The following is a 23,565-nucleotide window of genomic DNA, read 5'->3' on the forward strand; positions in this document are numbered from 1 at the left end:
CTCCTCCCCCTCACATCTAAGATGAAACCCTTCCATGGCTTCCACTGTTCTTAGAATGAAGACAAGGATCCATGTGTGGTAATACGGATTACCCACCTATATGATCTGGACCTATTTATTTTCTGTCTTTTCCCCTCATCTGCTGCACATTTGGGCCTATCTAAGTTCTTCCAAAGTGTTATATTCCCTTTCACTCTATACTTTTGCACATACCTGAAATTCTTTTCTTCTGCTCACTCCCCTTTGCTAAATTAATTTTTCCTCCTCCTTGGGATTTCTGCCTATTCATCACTTCTGCAGGGAAGCCTTCCCCGATTAGAGCAAATTCCCCTATTACGTGGTTGCCTGTGTACTTCTGGTATATGGCCCTTGTCACTGGTTTAATCTCATTAATCTGAGTGAGCAGGTGTTTAATAACTGGCTCCTGCACTTGGCTGGAAGCTTCATAAGGCCAGGGACTGTGTCTGTGTCCTCCAAGCCCCACTGATGGCATTTTAGAACAAATGAGAGTAAGAGAGCGGCTGTCCACTGAGCAGCTGGTGTTTGTGCCCAGCAGGAGATGGAGGTAAGGGGTCCTGGGTCTCTCTCCGTGACAAGCTGTGAAGTTTTGTCTCCACATAAACCAAATTTTCCCATCTTAGGGAAAGTTGCCAGCACCTTCCAAAGGAAATCAGTTCAATGTGCACGATGCTAAAACAATTTCAACACATAGCATTCCCTAGGGACTGGCCATGGTGGGATCCGGAAAATCTCCAGCAGTAGCTACTGGATGGGGAGTGGAAGTGGCGTGGGCTAGACCTAATTGAGAGGGCAGGAGGCCAACCCCAGGCAGCCCGGAAGGGCTGCTTCTCACCTGCAAGAGCAAGGAAACGGGAGCCAAAAACAGCCTGACGAGACACTGAACACTGGGGAATGGGGCCGCCCTGCTAAGCTCAAGCTTAGCTCTCAGCGTCATGTATAAAGAGTGCCCAGCTATGTCGACTGCTTCCTCTCAAGTAATGCCCTTACCACGTGAGCCCAGGGACCCATGGACAGTTAAAGCTGGTGGTCATGCTTTAGCTACATCCATTGAGTGAGGGGGAAAAAAATCACTCTCCATTTCGCCATTTTGGAATATGAATTTTAAAGTACTTAAGCCAAGGTATAAAATTATGAATAAAGTACAAAGTATCAGTGCCCTATATACCACCACTTAAAACAAACAAAAAACTGTACACACACGCACACACACACACAACCCCACAACAACCCAAAACAAAGAAAGGAAAACAAACAAAACACCACAACCACCAGTAACAAATCCACCTTCTCCATCCATCCATCACCACCAAAGATGTAGTTATTCTGCTGCAGTTGAGACCTTCCAAGGTAAATCAACTCAAAGAACGTTCAATGAGATAACAAATGTACCTTAAACTGGATGGTAAATATAATTACCATTGATTTGAAGTCATCGGAAATACCAATTTCCTGTTCTATGATAGGAGGTAAAAAGTTTTAACTATGTATTAATTAATAAATGAAAATGTACTTAATAAACTGCTATAAAACATAATTAACGTATTTGTCTTTAAGAAAAATATGTAAACTTACTAGGGAAATACTAAAATTAGACCACAGATAAACTAATTACCAACAACATTTTTTTTTTTTTTTTTTTTTTTTGCAGTACGCGGGCCTCTCACTCTTGTGGCCTCTCCCGTTGCAGAGCACAGGCTCCGGACGCGCAGGCTCAGAGGCCATGGCTCATGGGCCCAGCCGCTCCGCGGCATGTGGGATCTTCCCGGACCGGGGCACGAACCCGTGTCCCCTGCATCAGCAAGGCGGACTCTCAACCATTGCGCCACCAGGGAAGCCCCCAATAACATTTTTTAATGCTTAATTGCTGATGGGGTAAGTTGAACGAGAAGGTAAAAATATGTTTTGAAGACTGATTAATGTAAAAAACTATTCAAGAAATTTTTTAAAAAGAAGTGTTTTCAAAAATAAATAAATTTTTAAAAATAATAATAAAAATAATTTTAGTTTACAAAAAAAAAAGAAGTGTGTTTTCATATGTAGCAAACTGTATATTCAGGTAATTTATAATCATTTAATGTATATAGTTTTTTTTCTTTATCCGAAACATCATAATGTTCAAATATGCCATTAGTGTGTGTCTTCTGAAATACCTGTGGAAGAAAGCCCCCTCTTTTCAACTAAGCCCTCATATATGTAGGTATTTTACCTGATTTGTTATATGGGAGAAAATGATAGGGTTTTTTTTTTTAAGATTTTTTTGATGTGGACCATTTTTTAAAGTCTTTATTGAATTTGTTACGATATTGCTTCTGTTTTATGTTTGGTTTTTTGGCCACAAGGCATGTGGGATCTTAGCTCCCCAACCAGGGATCGAACCGGCACCCCCTGCATTGGAAGACCAAGTCTTAACCAATGGACAGCCAGGAAAGTCCTGAAAATGATAGCTTTTTAATTGGCCATCACCAAAAACCCACCATGAGGGATCTATGGTTGGCAAAAACTGTTTCACAAAGAACAATGGGAAAATTTTAAAATTTTTTGAATCTTAAAATATTTAATGTTCCATCTCCTGTGGAAATAAATCAGTAGCTATTGGATTGCTTTCTCCCGCTTATAATAGTTCTTTGAAATAAAGTACATTCTTGGCAACTCATGATTGCGTTTCTAGATGTCTATCAGAAGGACAAAAGATTTATTGTCTCCCACAGGTAACTGTAGAATTCTGGAAAGAACCCCTTGGCAGGTTGTAGGAGGTCAGTCTGTGAAACCCCCTTCTCTGAGCACAGAGGAGGCTTACCTCTCGCAGAAAGTGTGCAGACAGGGGAGAACCTTGGGATTCTTGTACCTTTCCAGGCATATACTGCAAATCAGAAACTGCTTGTCAATCTGGCGCACCACAGGACTTGGGATGTTGGTGGCTTCACTTGCCATCCTAGACCACTGACATGGGGGGCCGGCTGTCTTTGACCCTGCACGCTGCCGCTGTCAGACAGAAAAACCAAAACGGAAAAACATATAATAATCTGCAAATGCAAATCAATCATTGGTTTATTCGCTAGAGGCATTGTGTTATGAATACAGGTAGAATTCCATGTTGTGACCTTGACATGGCTATAACCAATCCTCATCGCTATAGAGGGTGTACAGTGAGGGGCCTATTTGTAGATCAATAAAGTAATCACAGGTTCAGCATGCAAAGAAAACAAATTAGAAGGTATGTTGTACAGAGAGGTAGCTTGCTGGGAGACTCACAGATATAGAGAACAAACTAGTGGTTACCAGTTGGGGCAGGAGGGCTATAGAGGTGGGGGAGTGAGAGGTACAAACTACCGGGGTTGAGACAGGCTCAAGGATGTGTTGTACAACATGGGGAATAGCGCCAATATTTTGAAATAACTAAATGGAAAGTAACCTTTAAAAATTGTATTAAAAATTAAATTACTGCAAGAAACAAAGGAGAGGTAGCTTGCTGGGTTTCAAAGTGGGGGCAGCTGAAGGGATAAATACTTACATAGTCCTGCCTGTTCATGCCTCCAGCCATGACTGTATCTGAATATATATATATATATATATATATATATATATATATATATATAGTCTTATTATAGTCTATATTAAATAGAATAGTCTTACTAGGATAGAATGTGTTTTCCCAACTATTATACTTGAAGGGGGTCAAAATATGCCACTCCCAAATAAGCCACTTTGATATAAGGATTATTTTGAGCTGAAGGTGATTGAGAAGCAGCAGATGAGGAAGAGCCCTCTCCCTCTGCCATCTGCCTAAAAGCAGGACACACATTTCCCATTTGTAAAGGTGCCCCACTCTCCCATACCAGGAAGAGAAGAAGACTCTTAATCACCAGAGAGGAGTATGCATAACAAACCTTACTAAACCACCCTTATCTACCATACATATCCTGGTCCCCTTCCCACAATTTACTGCCCCTTGGAGTCCAAACTCCCTTTTCCTTTGTCTAGTCAATTCTCCATAATCTGTGGTCTTGGGTCTAATGGCCTCTTCTTTTCCGTGAAGTCCCTATGCATGTAAAATTTAAAATAGTAAATCAATGAAGTTTAATAAAATATATATTTTATTTTGCAAAAATGAAATATCAATAAAATGTGTATACCTTTTTCTCCTGATATCTGTCTTTTGCCAGTTTAATTCACAGGCTTCAGTTACAGAACTTAAGTGTATAGAAGAAAAGTGTTTCCTTCCCTACATACTGTTAATATCCAGGAATGAAATAATTAGAATTTTTCATTAACAACTTTGTATGGGGTTCAGAGTATTTTCTTCAGAACTAAAATGTGTTTGCCATGGAATGGGGACAAAAGCTAGAGGTAGTCTCTATTATTTTAAGAAATGTCTGTTGGTATTCGCGTGTGGGTGTCTGAGGGCCTGGTGAGTGACTTAATTCAGAGGAGGTTTCAAAATGTGAAACGTCAGGCCAGAAAATGAGAATTGGAAGAGGGTAACAGAGAAAGCAGAGGGCTTATGAAAGAATAAGGGAGGGAAAAACTACAACATAAAACATAGCTCCATTTATCACCTTAAAGAATTTCTGGCTTGTATCCCAAAGGGGTGAACCAAAGCTGAGCTAAAACTCACTACCTAATTTTCTAAATATTTTGCAAGGTGTCCACAGCCTCTTAATTCCCAATGGAAATGCTCTTTCCAAAAAAACAGTAGTTAAGGTTCAATATGACCCTAGGCAGGAAGTAGTATTATTCCCATTCTATAGATTTTTTAAAACCGAGGCTCAGTTAGGAAGTTTGCCAGAATGCAAAACCCATGACATTTTCACCCCTTAAACAACCACAATCCTTGACCTTGGGTTTTCAGAAAGCTGTGCTATGGAAGCTTGGTTTACATATAACATTTTAACTTGGCCTGGGACCTGTGTTTACAGAAACAACAATTCCACATTTTCTAAAGAAAACACTCTTTTCCAAATATAAATGATGGTCTTCTTTCTCCCCCACCAAATCACCAACTTCTAAAAAAGCATGTCAACTTTTCTCCAGAAAATTCTGCTATTTACACATATTGGAGTATAGTTACAAACATGACACACCCCTTTTTCCAACTCTGTGCCTTCTAGGTAAGTTCTCTAAAGAGCACGATTAATAAACAGATCAAGCTTGCAAAAGCACCTGCTGTACAAGAGTGTCACGTTCAATCGGAACTCCATGCATTAGTTAAACAGCGTAGGTGTGACATACCTAATTAGCCAGCATTATCTGCTGACTCTCATAGACTGTCTTCCTAAAGAACCAGAGTAGAGAATGATACCCACTGATTGGATTAAATGCAGCTCTTCTCTCAGGAGCTCAAAATGTTGGCACATTGTCTGCTTTTCTTTAACTGCATCCCTAAGACATCAGCATAGGGAAGGAATGGATTTGTCTGGCTTTAAGATAAGGGAAACCTAAGCTGAGGGTTTAAATGACTTGCCCAAGGTCATCCAGTAAAATCAGTGAATCAGAAAGCTCGGATTTCAAGATTTCTGCCTTATCTGATAAGCTCATGTTACCTAATCTTAAGCAAGTTTAACACTTTCCTGGCGCGTGCGTGCGTGTGTGTGTGTGTGTGTGTGTGTGTGTGTGTGTGTGTGTGTGTGTGTGTGACATAAAAATTGTAAAGTGCTCACTTCAGCAGCACTAATACTGGAACGATACAGAGGATTGGTTTGGTCCCTGAGCAAGGATGAAACATCAATTTGTGAAGCGTTCCATATTTTTAAAAAAAAATCATATTAAACTTTTCAGTTAAAATCAGTTAAAAAGAATTTTATTTTGAATAGCTTTTGAAAATGTTCCTTTAACCCTTCAAAATAATCAGTCATGTGGAGTATTGAAACAAGCAGGGAGAAAACATCATATTGGATTTTACTTTTTTTTTTAACCTTGAATTTTGGATTTTTGGCAAGGAAAAAACATTTGTTTTAATCAAATGATATATGTTGACTAAATGAAATTTCCTGAGCTGACATTTTTATTCTCCAAAGTGGAAATAAAAGACATTTCATTCTAATTTTCACTCTAATTTCATGATAATTATTGTAGTGGGTGAGAGTAAGTCTTTGTTAGTATTGTTAATTTATATGGTAAATTAAATTTACTCATTAGCAGTAATTTAAAATTATGACAATATTACAACCTTTCACAAGTGACCTGTTGAAGACATCTGGATTTCAGAACTCCCAGAATCAACACAAAAGGTTTCCAACCCCCAAAGAGCCCCAAACCAAGATTTTGCCAGGATAAGGATGGTTCCCTGAATATAACTGGACACCCACAGTAGAAAGGAATTTGACTACTCCTGAAGGGAAAATAGAGGCATGGGGCATGCTCAGAAGCACTGTGGGAAGCCTTCTATCCAACGGAATGTGCCACAAGGAATGTACACGAAATATCCGACAGCTTTTCATCACAGTGTTTGGGCACACCACAGTTTCTGGTCTCCTTTGATTAGAAAAGCTGTAAATACTTATCTATACTCTTGGCTGTTCTCCTTTCCCCATCTTGGTTTCTGAACTGTCAAAGACCTTTCTTATTCACATAACCAGCAGAAATAAGTGTATGATGATAGATATCAGAATATAGAACTGCTCTTCTGGAGATCTGCAAAACTAATTCCTAGAGAGAAACACATGAAAACATACCTGGCCGGACTTTGTCTCTGAAGGAGCCAAAATGCTTTCAGATGCAGGAACTAGTACCAGACACGTTGACAAAAGGCCAATAGAAAGGAAATGATACAGAAGCGAAGGCAGGAAGAGCCATTTTAAAACTACACATATAGCCAACATGAGTGTAATATTGACATGAACCAGCTATGAGAGCTCTTGTGTGGGGAGACCAGCTGAGGTTCCTTGTCGGCGGAAAACCAACAATGCTGCTTACAGAGGGGTTCACTCTCCTCTCCAGCTCTTTGCTTAACATCACCTGACCATTCTCATCTGACCATTCTGTTTCTAACTGAAACTTGCCCCTATCTCCTAGCACTTGCTACCACCCCCATCACCGCTCTGTTTCTCTCCATAGCACTGGTCTCTCTCCAATTCAGTGTGCAACGTATTTATTTTGCATAGTGTCTCCCCTCCGCCCACCAGGATGTAAAATTCATGAGGGCAGGGATTTTTATCTGATTGCTCTGCAGAAGTCTCAGCACCTAGAACTATGCCTGGTACATAGTAGACACATTTTGTTTTTCAAATGGACTGAACAAATGAGGTATAACATGGGAACAGACTCGGTCCCAGTAGCAGAAAAGAGCAGCACTTGCTGATCTCATGTGAACATTTTCACTTGACGTCAGACATTACCTGCCTTCCTAAGCGATAGTCTAATGCTTAGCAACATAATCCGTGATCCAGAGGGTAAATATTTAGTGACGTATTTCAACACACTCACAAATGCAGGAAAAGAAATTGAGAACTATTGAAGACACATATGCATGGAAATAAAAAAGTCTAAGGAGGTTGACATATAAGTTCTTTATTAGTGGAGATTTGCCAACTAAACACAGCTTGTGTGGGTAAAAACAATGCAACCATCACAAAACAAAATCCTTGGGCATAGAAAAACCCTGTCCCAGCATTTTTTTTCCTCACGTCATCTCTTGGTATTTTGCCCGGCTCGCTTTCTCAAATCTACAACTTGGTGGAAATTACAACCAAATGGAAAAGAAGAATTTGATAGGAGGAGATGAAATGACAGAAAAATGCCCGCGTCCACATTCCAAAGTTGAAACCGTATTTCCCATTCCAAATTACACCACTGAGATCAGAAGACTTTCCAAACCCTTTATTTCTGACACTAAAGTGAGGAAGAGGAGGAAAAGAGGATGGAAGAGAAAAGACAGACTGAAGCATCTTCTGGAGAAGGAGAGGGAGTTTGTGAAAGCTTGTCTAGCTGGGCTAGAAAACATGTTTGGGAAACAGGTCAAGAATCCTTAGGAAAATCAATTTTTAACATGTGATTTGTGGGCAAGAAGGAGCATATTTGATTATAAATCATCTTAAAGGCACTAGATTCCATTTCTATTGTTTAATTTTATGGCATTCCTGGATTATGGCTTCTCTTTGTTGCCACTTAGCTGAATTTATTTATGAATATATTTACCTTTTTTATTGTGGTTGGGTCAACGACAGTGGTGCGGCCATGCTAAAATCAGTTTCCCAAGAAGTTAAAAATCTTCTTTTACATTTATAGAAAGTAGATCTTCAACCACTAGGATTATCTATAACTCCCAGTATGCTACCTTTTCCCTGCCAGAGCAGGTGGTACCTAGAGCTCAAGGCACAGACACAGGCACAAACACAATTTTAAAAACAAAGTATTTTGAATTTTTCAACTTTATGAGCATACTATTATTCACCTTCAATGGGATCGGCAGCGTTACTGAGGACTCAACCAGAGGAAAGAAAAGAGGACGATCTTCAGTGAAATTAAAACAGGGTGACCTATTTGCAGTTAAGTCAAGCCTCTATCCCAAATGGGCCATTTTGTAAATTAGAAAAGCCAGATGCAATATCTTTCTTGACAGTAGGTGTGTGAGTGTGTGGGGGGGTGAAGAGGGGGACCTGAGGAGGCCGTCCACTTTAACTTCTGTCTCCAGGGAAGGATGTGCCCAAGCTCTCCAAGGGCTCTCCTTCTCTCCAGGGTCAGATGTATGACAGCTTCCCTAGATTGCTGGGATTTACCATATGCAAGTTGATTTTTAAGCCATGCCCCAACTTGTCTTTATAATATTTATGCCTGTTTCCCCTACCTCTTTCCTTAGTAGAGATAACTGTTTGTAATTACCTTCTTCATAAAAGTCCTCACCTTTTGTAGTCAGTTCTTAAGATTTGCTTTGGGTTTTCAGGACTTTCCTGGTGGGGCAGTTGTTAAGAATCCACCTGCCAATGCAGGGGACATGGGTTCGAGCCCTGGTCTGCGAAGATTCCCACATGCCACGGAGCAACTAAGCCCGTGAGCCACAACTACTGAGCCTGCGCTCTAGAGCCCGTGAGCCACAACTACTGAGCCCACGTGCCACAACTACTGAAGCCCATGCACCTAGAGCCTGTGCTGCACAACAAGAGAAGCCACCACAATGAGAAGCCCGCGCACCACAACGAAGAGTGGCCCCCGCTCTCTGCAACTAGAGAAAGCCACGAGCAGCGATGAAGACCCAGCGTAGCCAAAGATAAAAATAAAATTAAAAAAAAAAGAAAGATCTACTTTGGGTTTTCTAAGTTCCAGAAGGCTGGCCCTGTGTGATGAAGTGTTAAGTGGTCAGGCTAACTGACCTTCACTTTACAGTGCCCTGGGGCAGTCAGGGTGAGTGGGGTCTCCTCTCCCCACATTCATCACCTTGCCAAGTCTCTTCCCTTGCTTTCCTTGGGGACTACACAAAGAGGCTGAATATTCTGGGAAAGGCAGAGGGCAGCCAGGGCCCTAAGCTCTGGGAGTTGGGTGAGGTTAGTAAGAAGGGGGAAGAGAAATGCGTTCTACATCAGAACTTCAAAAGACACAGTCCTACAAAAACAGCAACCCCCTCTTTTTGCCCTGGTGGATGGAAGCGTATTATTTAAATCTGTTGTTTATTAAAATAAATGTTTACTTAAACTATTAAGTTTTCAAGAATAATAATAAAAAGCACTTAACAGAGGAACGGAAGCTACTGAGAATAAGAAGGCAGAAGAGGGCAAATTAGGAAAAGGTTGACAGACTAACATGCAAAAGGCAGGAATGAATGGCTCCTCCAATGATGCTATTTGAATAATTATATTGGGCTTCTTTTTCTTCAGTATTTGGTCTAATCTAAATCTTCAAATTCTAGAAGGAAACCTGATCAGTTAAATTCAAACAATCTGCATAATAATAATATTCAAAGAACCCTAAGAGCCAAGCTCATTATAGAGCATATTCTATAAAATCTACACTAAAATTCTTACATAAGTAATGAAGGGGCACAGATGGCATCAGAGATTTTTTTTAAAAAAAAGCAATTACAGGTGTGTGCAAATGAGAATTTTGCCACAATTAGAAGTAATTCAGTCACTTTTTTTCAAAGAAAAAACCTGACAGTAAATAATTTGGTAGCAGTTTTTTTTAAAGTTTGAAAGTACTTCTCTTCTATACATATCAATAATACACACAAATGTTTGGTTAAAATCTTAGTTTTATCTGAGAGATAATGAAAAAAGTCACCTGGGAGTCAAAAATTAAGCTCGGTTAAATTTTTTAAAATTGCCACATATTTAGGATTTTTTTTCTACTTAAGGATAGATAAAAGAAAGTCATGAGTTTGGAGAAATTAATGTCTAATGGCATCCAAGTGAAGGACATTTTTATTTCTGAGTAAGACAAAGAATGAGTATTTTTTACTTCATTTCACAAGCAACAAAATCCACTCAGCTTTCGTTATCATATAAATAAAACAATTAAGTCATCTCAGGATTATAATATTAACTATGGTGAAAATATGTATAGATTTTATTCTCCATTTTTAAAATGTGTGGGTTATATATACGCTACATTCCTATTTCTTGAAACAGCACATTCTATCAGAGAACATTTTTACTTCAGCCGTGTTTTAACCTTTCCGACGCCGATCCCTTGTGTCTTTCTAGGAGAAAATTGGAAAGAAATACTTAGAGGTTTAGGAAAGGCCACTGTTCTCATCTCTGCAACAGAAAGCTGCTTTCTTGAACCACAGCACACAGGAAACTTCTCATTGTGTGCTCGCTCGGGTGGGGCGTGCATTATTTAACACTACAGTGGCTTGGGAAAGATGCTGCTGAAGCATCTGCCCGAAAATACTGAAAGACACCAGAAAATAGGTTCACAGTAGGCAGGAGTGAATCCTAATACCTAAGAGATCAATTCAAGCAACTGGGCAAACAAATGGCTCTCCTTACATATTCGAATTAAAATAAAAGCAAGAACAAAAAACCTCTAACAATTTATTCACGAGGAGTAAAACTACTGTAAAATGATCTAAGCCAAAGAACCGAACTAATAATTTTTAAAATGCCTCATTCTGAATTGAGATCTGTTCCTTAAAGCTGTGACACTGAAACCATCGTTTAAGGCAGAAATATCATTTTACCTTGATGTTCAGAAATCTACTGATTAACATTCAATTTTTAGTTTAAAATAAATAGCCTTCCTACTTGCTCTCCTATCCCGCCCCCCGCCCCCACCAAATAAGGAATAACGACAGGGTGGGGCATCATTGTTTCTGCAAAGATGATACAAAATGAGACCCACTGTTTCAGGAAGCAAACCTAAGGTCCAACCCAAGTTTTTTTTTTTTCTTTTTTATCTCCCTTCTGTGTAATGCTACCATTGAACTCCACCCAGATTTGAGCCTATTTCAAAGGCAGGGAAAAAAATGTCAGAAAAGACCCCAAATGATCTCCTGCATATTTTCTGATTATCAATGGCATTCAGGATTCAGAGGGTCGAGGCATGCATTATGAATGAATGGGTTTCCAATGGTAACTGGGAACTGTGGCACTCAACCCCAGGGTTCTCTAACAGAGGACACAGTGGGGGAAGGGTCGAATCACAGCCTCCTCCACCCTGGGGTACCAAGGAAGGAATCCTGCAAATTAAACACTTCATCCCCATCTTTGTACCCAGCAGAGAGATGCACGGGGAAAACAAATCTTATATTTAAAATAGGCCGACATACACATTAAAATAAAGACTAGTGAAAATAAAGATCTAGTCAGATCACATTAGAAAAGTGATAAGAAAAATCCTGCATGACTTTCTCCCTATTCTTGTTAATTTGATGCTTTTGTTTAAGCAGAGTGGGGGTCTCCCTCTATCTTATAGTTACAGAGCATACAGCATCACCATGAGAGAGAAGGGGTGGGGGTCTCGGGGAGCCAGAACGGAGACAGCAGAAGAAATTAGTTATTCACCTGGCGTAAGACTAAGCAATCCGAACATTTAGGACCTACCCATTTCTGCAGACAGACTAATTAACGAGGCAAAGAATTCAATCCTCCCCGGCCTGGCGCTGCAGCCCGCGACAATCCACAAGATCAGTGCACATTTCTGCTAACATCTCAAGTTTGGAAACACCATGCAAAGAGACTGGTTAAAATTCCCTACCATGCAGTGCAGCCATCATCAGAAGCCCAGCATATCTTCTGCTCTATGGAGTGATGTGCCAGCTCATGAACAGAAGAGAGGAAGAGAAAAATGGAGGAAATAAGAGGAGGCTCAGGAAAGTCGGCAGGAATGTTTCTGGGTCATTAACAAGTAGGAGACCCCTTTCGGTATTCAAACCAATCAATCTTTATCTTACAGGACATCTTTTTCTCACTCAGCGTCTGTTGAAAAGACTGCAGCAGACCAAGCAAGGGATTATGGGATAGGGATGCAGCAGCTAGCTGCAATGAGATTCGTGGGTGGCTTGCTTTCCCCTCTGAGTCAGCAGTCAGCTGTTTCCACGTTCTGGTGCTGGGCCGCTGGGGTCCATCACCAGCATGTGGCTGCACGGTTACCAGGGGGAGGGCTGCCCGTGCACATCTCCCGCGCCACGCAGCCGGGACAGGCGCTGGGTTACAAATTGTAAAGAGGGTGTGCTGTTAAGTAAGCAAAAGGGGATGCAGTGGATCCCGGATCCCAGAAAGAAAACTAGGCACACGGGACCTCAGTAGGAAAATTTCAAATTTAGAGGAGTGTTTTGGGTGAGTGTGAGCACACACTCACTTTCTTTAGTAAGAAAAAAAAAAGGGGGGGCTATTTCCTTAGACTTTTAAAGGAGCTTGAAACACCAATGCAAATTTTAAAAACGCAAAACAGCCCAGTTCAACAAGCCTCTACTACTCTTGATATTTACCCAGAAAAGGGTCTATAAAATACAGTTCCTCAAAGTCAGATAATGCAAATGACATTTCTCTGCTTTTTGTGGTTCTAGTCATTTACAGAAAAATCATATAAATCAACATTTACTTGATTCAGGGGGTGAAGAGAACCTTTTGTTTTTCTGATGATGCAAAAGTTTTCAGTTTAAAGGTTGAGAACCTGTCAAACTTGACATATTGACATAACCCCTATAAGGTCATTCAACTGATTTTGAAAAGCTTTGAATAACATAAAAATGACCAGAAAGAATATTACAAATAAAACTTTAGAATTAAAAAATCTTACATATCAGAATGGAAGTCATAGTCATTCCCTTTTCTACAGCAATGGAGGTAGGGAAACCTATTGCATTCTCTTCCTTGGTTAGTTACTAGCTTAAAAGTAGACACGAATCATTTTCTTTAAATAATTAAGACCGAATTTGCATATTTGATGACATTAATATTCATCACGTTCTTTCCATGTAGTCAGGCATTGCAGTGAGCCCTGTGAAGGGGCACTCGGCTCTGCAGAGGGGAGGGGGGGTCACAGAGAATTCAGTCAACTTGACAAACTCGGGAAAATGCAGACGTGCCAATTCTGGCACGCTATTCCGGGTGGTACATAGTTCTCAAAAGCCCAGGTTAACACCCTGCTTTAGAAGTTTGTTTTGTTCTTAACAGCTTTATTAAATATAAGTCACATGCTGTACAATTCATCCACTTAAAGTGTACAATTTCCATCATTAAAAAGTCACAAATAATAAATGCTGGAGACGGAGCAGAGAAAAAGGAACCCTCCTACACTGCTGGTGGGAATGTAAATTGGTGTAAGTCACTATGGAGAACAGTATGGAGGTTCCTTAAAAAACTAAAAATAGAGCTACCATATGATCCAGGAATTCCTCTCCCGAGCATATATCTGGAGAAAACTCTAATTCGAAAAGGTACGTGCACCCCAATGTTCATTTCGGCACTATTCACAATAGCCAAGACATAGAAGCAACCTAAATGTCCATCGACAGAGGAATGGATAAAGAAGATGTGGTACATATATATATAATGGAATATTACTCAGCCATAAAAAAGAATGAAATAATGCCATTTGCAGCAACATGGATGGACCTAGAGATTATCATATTAAGTGAAGTGAGAAAGACAAATATCATATATCACTTTTATGTGGAATCTAAAAAAAAATGATACAAATGAACTTATCTACAAAACAGAAAGAGACTCACAAACATAGAAAACAAACTTATGGTTATCAAAGGGAAAAGGCAGGGGGAGGGATAAATTAGGAGTTTGAGATTAGCAGATACAAACTTCCATATATAAAATACGTAAACAACAAGGTCCTACTGTATAGTACAGGAACTATATTCATTATCTTGTAATAAATACAATGGAAAAAAACTGAAAAAGAATATAATTGAATCACTTTGCTGTACACCAGAAACTAACACATTGTTAATCAACTATACTTCAATTAAAAAAAAGCTCTACCCTTTAGCTATCACTCCCTACCTCCCATACCCCACAGTCCTAAACAACCACTAATCTACTTTCTATTTCTATAGATTTCCCTATTCTGGCCTGTAACATGAATGGGATCATAGAATATGTGGTCCTAGGCATCTGGCCTATTCCACTTAGTGTGACATTTTCAAGGTGCATCCACATTGTAGCATGTGTCAGTTCTTCATTCCTTTATTTGATTGAGAAATATTCCATTGTATAGATATAGCACATTTTGTTTATCCATCTGTCAATTGATGGACATTTGAGTTGTTTCCACTTTTTGGCTATTATTAATAATGCTGCTATTGTGTTTGTGTGGACATGTGTTCTGTCCTAGAAAGTTACAATTTAATTAGAACCAACTTTGGAAACTACAGGCAGGCAAACCCCACTGCATGTTACAATGTCCTCTTCCTAAGACAGGCCATCACAATGGTCCCTGACTTGCCAAGACAGGAGCCCCCTCTTCTTATGTGTGTTTTCTGATGAAATTTACTGACCACGATGAATCCAGTAGCCAAATTCTTCAAAAGTGGATCCTCCCCTGTGACGTTCCTCTCCCCGATCTCTCTTCTTCTCTTCTTCCACTCAACCCAAACTCTGGGGCATACAACTGGACTGAGTCTCTGTTCTCACAAGATGGTAGAGAAGTGGGAGAAATCCTTGGTCTTGTTGCTGGGCTTGTAGTCAGAGAAGGTTCACTTACACTCTCAGTCATTCATTCCAATGAACACTTACTGAACGTCCAGCATGTGCCAGGCACTGAGTAGGCACTGAGGATACAGAGAATAGACTGGTTTCTCAGCCCTCAGGAAGGTCATAGTCTAGTGTGGGAGATGGATTAGTAATCAGGCAATTGCAACTGCGAGTGGTAGATGCCTTGACTGATGGCCATGGCTGTTGGTATAGAAGGGCTCAGTTGCTTTCTGAGTTGTAGTCTGCTTGTATTGGGACCTTATGCAGCCACAGTGCGAGGCCATAAGAGCAGAGAAGAGCCCAAGACCCTTGGGATTGAGTCTGCTGCACACCTTACTGACTTCTTGGAGCCGTCTTGCCCCTCCCCAGGGTTTCCCTTCAGTTGAATGGGCATTAGAGAGCTAACCGTCATCAGCCAGTTTGACTGAGATGTACACTCGGGAAGTGTACAGACACTGCATATGCATAAGAACAGGACAGGTGCTAACTGAAGTGGGTTTGGCAGGATCCTGAGAGATATAGAGCTCTGAAATTTATTGACCATGTATTATGTGCCAGGTTCAATCCAAAGCCCTTTAATATACCATCTATCTATCCCTAATCAAGGACGTTTCCCCTAGAAAGTAAACTGCTTAGGATGGCATGTAAGGCCACTTATGATCTGGCCTCTGCTTTCCTCATTTTTTTCTTCCCCAATCATCCTCTGGTTCCTAAGTCATGCCACTGTTCATTTTATAGCAGTGGTTCTCAACCAGGGAAGCGCACCAGTCTCCCTGATGGAGTGGTGAGGTATGTATTTGTAAATGGGAAGGAGCATTTTTGACTGTCATATTGATTGTGTGTTTGGGGATGGGAGGGTGAGGAGGTACTGTGACATTTCGTGCCTGAGGGCAGGGATGCCTGCCATCCTCCAATGCATGGGAGGGTCTCATACAAGTACCTTTGTCCCCTCAAATTGCTGATAGCACCCCCTTTGAGAAACACTATTCTCTAGGTTCACACGCCACTTGTTCTGAGAGGAATGCTCATCCTCTCCTGACTCCTTCACCTGGTTAACTCCTTCAAATCCTCCAGAACTCAGCAAAGACACCTGCACTCTAGGGAGGATTCTCTGCGACTCCTCCAATCCCAGACCCTCCCACCCCCGTCTGGACTGGGTATCAACCCCATGTGCTCCATAGCATTCTTTGCTGAAAATTACTGACAGCTCCATCTTTTACCTCTAACTCCCCAGCCCCTATGCAGTGCCTGTCACATAATAGGTGCCCAATAAGTAGATGCAGAATGATGGACGTCCTTCTATTGATACAAATGGATGAGTGACATAACATGATGTAAAGGTAAACACTCATCTCAGAATTAGAAAATAGTTGGATCAGAGACCATTAGGGAAAGGCAATTCTTCATATCTGATCGCTGGTTTAGAATTTAGAAAGCACCTTCATAATATAAGGCAAAGCAAGCCCAGAGACCGAGTGTGACAGGGAAGAACAAATCTGACTCCACATTAGCTCTTTTTTCTTTTACTTTAACCTCTGTATTCTACTGATTTTGCTACAAGTTAAGAATGTTGCCTATAGCCTGAAGTATGCCGGATAGTGTATTCTCAAGGCTCTGACCTCTAAAGGTATAACACTTTTCATATAGAGACAAAAAGTTGCAGAACAGAGCATAATACCTTGTTGGAGGTTTATAGGAACATTGTGACTGGATCTATGTGGACAGCTGCAAGAACAAAGGATTCTGGCATCAAGAGGTTTGCTGCAACCAAGCACACCCCGTCCCCTTTTAGTATAAAAGAAGACTGAATTCTAACTCGGGGAAGATGGTTCTTTGGCACACTAGTCCACCACCTTCTTGGTCTGCTGTCTTTCCAAACAAAGTCACTATTTCTTGCCTCAACAACTCGTCTCTATTTACTGGCCTGTCATGCAGCCAGCAGAACAAGCTTGGACTTGGTAACAAGAGCAGACTTATTATTGTTTTAGTGGAAACTGAAGTTCAGAAAGTTTACAGGACCAGCCCAGAGTGGAGTAGCCATGAAGCAGTAGAGGTGAATTAGAGTTCAGACTTTGTGACTGGCATAGTTCCGCTTTCAGTGTGCACAATGCCCCTGAAGGATGGGCAAAAACTGAGACAGTTATCAGGCAATTCCGCAGTGGAACAAAGCCAGCTGATTAGAGAGGTGATGTGTTTCAGTGAGAGAGAAATACAGTCAACTAGGAGGAGGCAGCCTGAAATCAGGAGCCTATAAAGTCTGCCCAATGCAATTATCATTTAGTTTTTTTCTTTTTTTTTTAATCTTTGCTTGCAAAAGCTTTTATGAAAATTGTTGCCAAATGGTCTTCTGAAAGAAGATGGTAAGGAAAACTTATTTCCTGCCTTCAGTTCAGGCTTGAGTGAGTGGAGAAGAGATATTGTTAGGATGGATTTCACAGGTCAGCACCCCACGTGGGACCCCTCAGAACCAGGCTCTTCCAGCCAGTCCAGACTCTTTGCAACCAGTTTGAGAGAGTGGTTTGGCTTGGACCCCAAGAGGCTCCTTCCTCTCTATTGGTAGAGGCTGCAGAGACCCTCCCCCAACATTGGGGGTTAGGGGCCATTCTTTAGTGGCCATGGGGAGGTCCTAGACCAAACAGGACTGTTTGAAAATAATGGTGATGAAGCAGAATGGATCTTCCCTTTAAAAATGTCCTTAAGAAGAGACATGGTCCAAGTTGGCCTTAACCTAGAGGGATCCTGCAGATAGAAATAGAGTCAGCTCACCCAGTTACAGCCCAGGAACTCACACGAGAACTGGTCTTGGGATTACCATGCAATTTGGGGGAGGGGGTGGGGATTACCATTTAATGTTATATATTTCACAAATAATTATGTTCCAGGTGGTATACTAGGCACCGATGACACAAAAATAAATAAGACATGAGCAGAACCTCTCAAAATCACTCCTGGGGACAGAGTTTTCTGCATCCAAGCCACAGGCAAGTTGACTGGGCCTCAGGTGTCAGGACAGGCCTTCCCAGACAGGCAGAGTGTTTGCAGTAATGTTGACCCAGATCAAGCACCCTGATTCCCTGCCCAGTACCTTAGCATCCCCTCCAGATGCCTGTGCATTTCTAGGGGGTGCTGCTTAATACTGATGACATAATCCAGGCAGGGTCTGCCCAGCACAGAAGAGAGGGAGACCCATCATTTTCCTTGATCTAGGCCGTATCCTTTTATTATGACCTCTGAGTTCATTTTACCTTTCTTGGCACTTTTGTCATGTTGAATCATATTGAACAGATCATTAAAATTCATGCCTAGGGGCTTCCCTGGTGGCGTAGTGGTTGAGAATCTGCCTGCCAATGCAGGGGACACAGGTTCGAGCCCTGGTCTGGGAGGATCCCACATGCCGCGGAGCAACTAGGCCCGTGAGCCACAACTACTGAGCCTGCGTGTCTGGAGCCTGCGCTTCGCAACGGGAGAGACCGCGACAGTGAGAGGCCCGCGCACCGCGATGAAGAGTGGCTCCCGCTCTCCGCAACTGGAGAAAGCCCTCACACAGAAACGAAGACCCAACACAGCCAAAAGTAAATATAAAAAATAAATTAATTAATTTAAAAAAAAGGACTCCAAATTGGTCTGGTATAATTTGTTCATATGGAACATAGGATGCTTTCTTTTCTACATGCTTGTAAACCATCCCATTAACACTCCCCTATAAAATTACACTTGATAGAGCTCCTTAGCTTACAATTTGTGGGTTTGATCTTTGTAAATAAAAAGTATATTTGCCCACCTCCAGTCTTTAAGAAACTCACCTTTTCCCTAAGATCTCATAAAACTCAGGATCTGTGATTGGGCAATCATGGCTATGTATTATTTAAAAAAATGTCATTTACTGAAGCCAGGGGATTTAACATTTATTTAGGGCAACTGAATTTTCTATTTTTACCTACTGTATTTGTTTCCTAGGCCTGCTGTAACAAAATACCACAGACTGGCATGACTTATAACAGCAGAAATTTATGTTCTCACACTTCTGGAGGCTAGAAGTATAAAAATCAAGGTATCAGCAGGGTTAAGTTCCCTCCAAAGACTCTAGGTGAGGATCCTTCCTGTCTCTTTCAGTATCTGATGGCCCCAGGCACTCCTTGGCTTGCAGGCACATCACTCCAATCTACTTTTGCTGTTACATGGCTATCTTCTCCCTGTACATATCTATGTCTTCACATGGAGCTCCCGTCCCTGTATCTCTGTTTTTTCTTCTTATAAGGACGCCTGTCATATTGGATTACGGCCCACCCTTATAGAGTGTGACCTCATCTTGATTATATCTGCAAAGACCCTATTTCCAAAAAAGGTCACATTCATAGGTACTGGGGTTTGGGACTTTAACATATCTTTTTGAGGGACGTAATTCAACCCATAACGCCTACTGTGGGTAAAAGGCTAACATGAGGCCTGGGCTGACAACGGCCCACCTGAAAATGACCTGGCTTTCCCACAGCACTGTTCTCTCAAAAATAGAGTTGAGATAAATGGAGAATGTTCTATCTGCCTTGTTTCTGGTGTGCATTAGTGGAGCTGTGAGGTGGCTGCAAAACTAGGATGGCATAAAAGGTTAGTGGGATAAAGGGACTATGACTTGTGTGTGTCAAGGTGAGTGCTACACACCCTGGCTCTCATCCCTGGTACATACCCCAAGTGGGTGAGGGGCAAAGAAGCTTCTGGGCCTCCCGATGAGATGAAGGTGCTGGATCTCCTGCTTTGCCTCCTTTGCCAGTGCTTACTAACCATATTCTTAAATTAAAGCCTCTTTGTGTCTTGTGAGTCTGATTGGCAGCTTGAACCCACAGCTGTGCTGCTGGCCTCTCCTGGTCCGAGTTCCTTCTTATTAGCCCCCCGAAGCCCCTTCTCAGCTTCAAGATGTCCTATGCACAGAAGACTCAAGCAAAACACAAGGCTCTACCATTCGACATACATCAGACACCCCAGCAGCATGCTTCCTCTCCCTTATTCTTTGTCTTGGTCTGACTATGACAAAAATAACAAGTAAAAGCAAGCAAACTAAGTGCTCTTTTGTTTTGCCTTCTTTTGGCCTGGCTTTTTTTTTTTTTTTTTTTTTTGCGGTACGCGGGCCTCTCACTGTTGTGGCCTCTCCCGTTGCGGAGCACAGGCTCTGGACGCGCAGGCTCCGGACGCGCAGGCTCAGCGGCCATGGCTCACGGGCCCAGCCGCTCCGCAGCATGCGGGATCTTCCCGGACCAGGGCACGAACCCGTGTCCCCTGCATCGGCAGGCGGACTCTCAACCACTGCGCCACCAGGGAAGCCCTGCCCTGTCTAATTTTAAGCTGACTGCCGTGAGTATTCCTGGAAGATAACCTCCCAGTCCTAACTCTGGATCCCTAGTTATACCGCTGCCCACACTGATGAGCACAACAGGACCCAGTGTTGTTTTTCTCTTCATCAGTTTCGTGATTACACTTTCCATTTGGACAATTAAATTCAAGTCAGTGCCAAGTTCCTGCTTGCCTCAGCGGTTTACCTTGTTTAACTAATCAGTGCAGGGGCTCTGACTACCAGGTTGAGATTTAGAGTCAGGGATCCTAGGTAGCAAATTTCCCTCGGTGACTGCCCTGCCAAGGCCGCAGAGGCCGAGCCCAGACCTGGGCTGGGCGGGGCCGGCAGAGCCCAGACCTGAGCTGGGCGGGGCCGGCAGAGCCCCGACCCGCAGGCGCCTGGAGCTGGGAGCCGGGGGTGGCTGATGTGGGTGCGCCGCTGATGATGCCTTACTAGACGCTGACTTCCTCTTCCCCATGTTCCTTCCTCTCTGTCCCATAAAAGGGATTATTTTTTAACCAACATGTAGTTCAGACAGAACCTTACAAAAGTTCATGTCTGTTGACCCAGTAATTCCGCTTCTAGAACTCTATTCTAAAGGAATAATCACAGATACGGGCCAGTCTCCCACAGCCCGGGCTTCCCAGGCCAGGCGGAGCCCGGAAACATTCACCGGTCCCCACACCACCTCGTGGTGGTTTTTATGGCAACAGGCTCCTCCCCAAGAGGCCTTCTGCATAGAGGCGTCCGCGCCTCAGCTTATATTTTAAATCTCCTTCCGCCCCCCGGAGGTTTCCTTTCCTAACCTTATTTCTCACCGGGAGAAAGGACGACTCTATAAAATAACTGATTCAAGTGGTGGCGATGGCAGCAGCGCCGGTGGGGGTGGGGGGAGGAGTCAGCCTTTTACTGCGGCGACAGAGTTCCAGGGATCGCCCAGGCCTGCCCCCTCCCGAAATGTGGTTGCGCCAACTGCGGCCCTTTGCCATTCCCAGGACTGCGGCTCTCCTGCCTTTCTCCCGGCTGGGTTCCGCATCTGAGCTAACGTGACCAAGGTGCCACGCAGTCAGGGGGGACTTTCGCCCGTTAACAGGCCTGAGTTTCCTGAGGGCTTCTAGAGCTCTGTGCTCTAACGCGAAGGGTGGTACTACCGGAGGAGGCTGGGCACCTGGGCAGGGGGAATAATCTGAGGATGGTGGAACTTGGCATCACCCGCAGGAGGCTGCCTCCCCCATACCTTTAATGAGGAGAGAGTATTTTCCTAAGCAGCGAATGCGGCACACGCCACACTGGTCACCTATATTAGAATCATGCTGCGAATGTCAGCATGAAGCTGTAATTAAGGCACAGGCTCTGGAGACACATCTGTATTGGCTCTGCGATCAGGCTGCTCCTTGCCTCTGTAAGCTCATTTGTGAACTATCACCTCACAAGGCTGTCGTGATGATTAAATGGTATAGCGTGTAAGTGTCTTAGCACCTTGCTCAATGCACAGCGAGTCTCAGGTAACTATGACCAGGACAGTGGTGGAGAGTATGGGCCTAGGGCCAGGGTGGGTTTGAGTCCTGGCTCTAACAAATATGACTTTGAGCAAGTAATTTAACCTCTCTGTGCCTCAATTTCCTCCTCCGTATAATGGGGATAATAACCTAGTTCATTGGGTTATTGTGAGAATTAAATGGTTTAGTCTATGAAGAGAACCTACCCCAGTGCCTGACACAGCAGTCAGTTCATGTATTAGTAGAGCAGTGGTACTAGCAGTATCACCTCTATTAGATTTGAGTTCCTTTAGGAATGACTAATGAGCCCCTTTTGTATTCCTAGAGGCTGGCTTGTGTAGGGATTCAAAAAACATTTATTTGAATGAATGGACTGATAATATACTACTCCCCATTAAATTCTTTTCTTATGGCAACTAAAATAAATCAAGAAATGAGAGTGGGCAGAATCATGCAAAATCAGAAACAATGTATCTATCTACTTTTATCATCCGGGCAGGACAGACCTCCCTTGGCCTCGGCCACTTAGCATTGCTGTCTCCCAGCTGGCTTTGACACAGTTGAGGAGGAGGCTGCGGCGCTACTTTGTTGCTCTGGGTGAGTTCTCACACTAACTCCCAATCTCAGGTCAGCCCCAGGAAGGAAGAGGTCTCTGCTCCAGCTCCCTTGCCCCTCATTCTTGTGACAAACAGCCCTGGTACCTTCTGCTGGTCAGCAGCCAGTGGAAATGAGTCCTCATCAACCAGTTTCTCGCTTTAAGAGTCAGCAGCCTTCTTGGAAAGATAAGAAGAGAAAGGATTCCTTTTGGCACCTTTCCAAAGTTTTTCCCTTTGATGAAAGTCATCCTCTCTAAATGTAAGAACGGGAGGCCTCGCTTTCATGTCCTCCTCTGAATGGACTTGCTCTAAATACCGACGGGCCCAGCTCTCTTCTCTCCCTCAGCGGTTGGCAGTGTGTCTGGGCTGGATGCCAGGAAGCCACGGTGCCACTAGAGGCGAGGGGATCGGGGCAGGAGAATGGGAGTAGTTAGGCCGCAGCAAAGGGGTGTGCACACCAGTCCCGTCAGGCCTGCCCAGCCCAGGGCGTCCTGTGAGATCCGTACCGGGTGAGCCACCTTGGTGCCAGGCGGAGCCATCCATGGCCTGAGGGCCAGTGCCGGAGGCATCCCGACTCTTCCTTGATAATGTCTTTCCTCCTCCTGTGACTCTTCTTCCCCTCTTCTCCTGCCCTCTCCCTCCTCCCCACCCACTTCCTTCATTCAACCAGCTTTTAATGTCCCTCTACTATGTGCTGGGCACTGTGTGGAGGTCCACATTCAGTCACCAACCTTAAGGGACTTGTGCACTCTCATGAGAGACAAATATAAAGTCTCAAACATAAATTAAACGAATAAAAATAAAAATAAATTTGATCTCGAACAATTTTTATCTGTGGCCTCCACCTCAGACCCAGCGAGGATGCTCACAGGTGTTGCTCCAGCTGACTGGGACGGCGTTCTCTGGCGGATGATACTCCATACTCTGGAATCAGAAAGATGTGCATGCAAACCCAGCCCTGACGCTGACCAGAAGTGTGATTTGGGGGAAATTACACAACCTCTCTGACCCTCTGTTTCCTCCTCTGTAAAATGGCAATAAAA

General features: G+C 42.9%; 1 protein-coding gene across 3 annotated transcripts in view; it reads right to left on the minus strand.

Annotated features, from left to right (window-relative positions):
• Positions 1-23,565, minus strand: part of TRIM2 (tripartite motif containing 2) — a 214,878-nt gene that overhangs the window by 148,471 nt on the left and 42,842 nt on the right. For 2 of the 3 annotated variants that reach the window (XM_079920734.1, XM_079920735.1), the window contains one exon: positions 2,819-3,003. In XM_079920734.1, the coding sequence (XP_079776860.1) occupies positions 2,819-2,952 (134 nt within the window). In that variant the 5' untranslated portion in view covers positions 2,953-3,003. Of the gene's footprint in view, positions 1-2,818; positions 3,004-23,565 lie in introns of those variants that run through there. The other variant, XM_079920737.1, reaches the window with a different exon arrangement.

The sequence above is a fragment of the Stenella coeruleoalba genome (genome assembly GCF_951394435.1).
Source record: "Stenella coeruleoalba genome assembly, chromosome: 4".
Lineage (NCBI taxonomy): Eukaryota > Metazoa > Chordata > Mammalia > Artiodactyla > Delphinidae > Stenella > Stenella coeruleoalba.